Genomic DNA, 4138 nt, shown 5'->3' on the forward strand with positions numbered 1-4138 from the left:
CCTTATCTTCTCTCCTCTCCCTTCTCTTCCCCTTTTCTCTCCTCCCTCCTCTTCTTCTGACCAAGAATAATACAGTGTATCTTTTGTGAGTGAGTATGGCTGTGAGTATATACATTCCTAGGGATCTAAGCCAGGGAGGGCTTCACACATGCTAAGTCAGCTTTCTACTGCAGAACCACCCCTGTTCCAGCCTATCTCTCTATATGTGTTTTCATTAATTTACTTTTTCTGTTTATTTGTTTGTTTGTGTGTTTTATGTGCATGAGTGTTTTGTCTATATGTATATTTGCATACCAGAAGAGGGCATCAGGTCCCATGGGACTACAGTTATAGATAGATGTTTGAGAGCCACCATTGTAAGTGCTGAGAATTGGACTTAGGACCTCTGGAAGAGCAGCCAGTGCTCTTAACTACCCAGCCATCTCTCCAGCCCCTTCACTTTTTCTAAATGAAAGTATTCAGCTTTTTAAAAAAAATGTATTTGTAGAGCTAGGTGTTGGTGCATATGCCAGGCAGACGTTCCACCACTGAACCTGTATTTTTTCCATTTTATACATTTATGTATTTAGTTATTTTTATGTGTGTGAGTCTTTTGTCCACATGTATGAATGTGAACCATGGGAATGCCTGGTACCTGTAGAGGTCAGCAGATGACAGATACTCTGAAACTGGATTTATAGGTGTTGTGAGTCGCCATGTGGATGCTAAGAGTCAAATCCAGGCCTTCTGCAGAGCAATAAACACTCTAACCATTGAGCTATTTCTCCAGGTCCAAATGGTTTTTTTTAAATGTAGCTTTAGTTCTTGAAAGACGCACACAGCCATGAACTAGTAGTCAGTCCTGAGCTCAGGGATTAAGAGCACTTGCTGCTCTTGCAGAGGACCTGGGTTCAGGGTCAAGCTCCCACCCTGAGTGGCCTGCAGTCACCTCAATTCTCCTTCCAGGGGATCCAGTGCTCTTCTAGCCTCTGTTGGCAGTCACACATGGTACACATTCATACACTCAGATACACATACATGTGCACATACACATGGTACACATTCATACACTCAGATACACACATACATGTGCACATAAAATAAAATTAGTTTAATTGTAAATAACAATAAAAAGAGCCATTTTCGGAGCCAGACCTGGTGATGACATGTCTTTAATCCCAGCCCTGGGGAGACAGAGGCAAGTGGATCTCTCTAGTTAAGGCCAGGCTAGGCTACATAATGAATTCTAGGCTAGCCAGGGCTACTTAATGAGACCTTCTCTAAAAATGCAGAGGTAGAAGGCCTTAGGAACTATGTAGATACTATTCCAGTAATTTTGGCTGAAAGTATATTAAAAGATTTTAAGAAAATAGTCTACTTAATATGTTTCATATAACCAGAGTCAATAGTAATGTTGATAATAGCTACTTTTGTTGCTTTGAGATTGAACCCAAAGCCTGATGCATGTTATTCTCAAGAGCTGGGAATAAAGGCATGCCCTTTCTCAAAAACTGCATGTCTTAAATTAGTTATGATAGACATAGCTTATAAGAAGACCTGTCAAAGTCATTATTATCTTAATACCCAGTGTAGACTTCAATTTTGTTATCACTGTGTGTGTGTGTCCCAAGAGGGACTTGAAGCTGTGACAGTTCTCCTGCAGCAGCAGTGGTACAGGGGTGAATTACCATGCCCAGACTTTTCCTCCTTTTCTTAAAGACAACTTTGTTAGAATTAGTCCTTGTAATTCTTTTATCTAGTTGATAATGACCAAATTACTTCATATCTCTTAGATTAAATTTACATCCTTGGAAAATGGTACTTGTTATAAGTATTATTTGCTGTGTGTTAATAAAACTAGTTTTGTCTTCCTTCACTCCCTCTTCCTTTTTTATTTTGATTTGTTTTGCTTTTAGTTTTTCCAGACAGGATTTCTCTGTGTAGCCTTGGCTATCCTGGACCTTGTTGTGTAGACCAGGTTAGCCTCTAACTCAGAGATCCTATTGCCTCTGCCTCTGCCTCACAAACACTGGGATTTAAGGCACTGAGCTACCACTGCCCTGCTCCCTCTTCCTTTTTTTAAGTTCCAGATTTTATTATAATGGTAAGCTATGACTAATTAGGATACTTGGTTCAAGGCCAGTGTGATAGCTCAGCAGGAAACAGCTACCACCAAACCTGACAGCCTGAGTTCAGTCCCTGGTACTTAATGGTAGAGGAAAAGAACCAGAGAACCATCTTCTGCAAACTCTCTTCTGAACAAAGAAGCTCAGTGTTCCATACATTGATTGGGTGTGTGTATGTATGTGTGTGTGTGTTCATATGCATAGAATGCACAGAGACACACAACACGCACACACGAAGGAAGAAAAGGAAACAAGCAAAAGGTCAGGGATGTAGCTCAGTGAGTGAAGAATGCTTGTGTCCTCAGTCCACGTGAAGCCGTGTGGTAGTCCGTGCCTGTACTTGTAGCACTTGAGAGGCAGATGCTGAAGGACAGATGTTCAAAGTCATCCTTGGTGTGTTTGAGGCTACATGAGACCCTACTCAGAGAGAAAGAGAGGCAAGAGAACAGAACAAGTACTCTCCTTATATATAGTCCAGTTTGGTGCTCCATACAATGAACAAACAAGTGTTCTTTTTTTTTTTTTTAAACAAGTATTCTTTACAGAAAAGCAAAAAGAAATGAAGGGATGATAGGAAGGAAAAATGAAGGTCCAAACTAAGGGATTGTCGGCTGAGGCGGAAAGATCTTGGATTAGAGGCTAGCGTTTGCTACTATCTTAGGGTTTCTGTTTCTGTGGTAAAATACCATAACCAAAATCAACTGGGAGAAGAAAGTTTATTTCATTTTACAGCTTATAGTCTGTCATGCAGGAAAGCCAGGGACTGATGCAGAGGCCTGCAGGAATACTTGGTCAGCCTGCTTTCTTATCCGTCCGTAGTACTACCTGTTCAGTAGGAGCACCATCCACAGTGGGTCCTTTCTCAGCAGTCACCAGTGGAGGGAATGCACTACAGATTTGCCCACAGGCAAATCTTACAGAGGCTTTTTCTCAGTTGAGAGACCCTCTTCTAAAGTGCCTTTAGCTTCTGTCAGGTTTACTAGCCCTGGGTTGCAATGGCAGCACTGTTTTGAACAATACAAAACCAAACTGGGGCTAGCAAGATGGCTCAGAAAATAATGGTGCTTCTTGCCAACCGTGAGATGAGTTCAGTCCCTAGGACCTACATAGTGGAAAGAAAGCCAGCTCCTGTAACTTGTTCTCAGAGCTCTACACACTTCTGGTGTGGATGTGCTTCACATACACACTGGAAATAAGTATAGTTTGCATTTTTAGAACCGTTACAGGGAATGCTTTAAGCTAGGAAACTGGTCCTCATGGACTTGTGATTATTGGTAATCTCAAATTATAATAATTCAATAATGAAAACTTAATTCCTTTTTCTTCCTTTTAGCAACTTCTTCAAATAGTGAAGCAGAAAACGAATCAAAATTCCGTGGACACTACATTGAAATTTACTTTGAGTGCACTTTGGAACCTCACAGATGAATCCCCAACGACGTGTAGACACTTCATTGAGAATCAAGGGTTGGAACTCTTCATGAGGGTTCTAGAGGTTAGAATGGAAATTTACCTAACAATTTGGACAGTTTCTTTAAGCATTTCTTTATTATATTTGTCTCTTTAGATAGTTACACGTTTCTCTTTCTTTTGTAGTCTTTCCCAACCGAGTCATCCATTCAACAAAAAGTTCTAGGACTTTTGGTAAGATGTAAACCTCCTGATAAATTCCAAACCATTGCTTTCTAAGTGTGTATGTACATTAGAAGTTGTTGCTTGAGCAAGACTGCTTGGTTGGTAAGGATACTTCTTGCTGAGCCTGATGATAGGAGTTGATCCTAGAATTTACATGATGGGAGAAAAGAACACACTTCAAGATGTTTTTTGACTCTACATGTGACACACACACACACACACACACACACACACACACACACTTGCACACACTCTCTCTCTGTAGATAGATGAATAAATGAGGATATAGGTCAGTTGGTAGAGTGCTTGCCTAGCATGCATAAAATCTGGTTCCATTTTTTGCATCATATAAAGTTGGGTGTTTATATAAAATATAAATTTAAATATAAAGGATAAAA

At 40.3% G+C, this 4138-nt stretch overlaps 1 protein-coding gene across 1 annotated transcript in view; it reads left to right on the plus strand.

The window, feature by feature from the left end:
• Zyg11b (zyg-11 family member B, cell cycle regulator) overlaps positions 1-4138 on the plus strand; it is a 55888-nt gene that overhangs the window by 43375 nt on the left and 8375 nt on the right. Inside the window, exons 9-10 of the mRNA XM_028786157.1 lie at positions 3439-3600; positions 3702-3749. Coding sequence (XP_028641990.1) covers positions 3439-3600; positions 3702-3749 — 210 coding nt within the window. The remainder of the gene's footprint in view (positions 1-3438; positions 3601-3701; positions 3750-4138) is intronic.

The sequence above is a fragment of the Grammomys surdaster genome, unplaced genomic scaffold, assembly GCF_004785775.1.
Source record: "Grammomys surdaster isolate TR1022 unplaced genomic scaffold, NIH_TR_1.0 100, whole genome shotgun sequence".
Lineage (NCBI taxonomy): Eukaryota > Metazoa > Chordata > Mammalia > Rodentia > Muridae > Grammomys > Grammomys surdaster.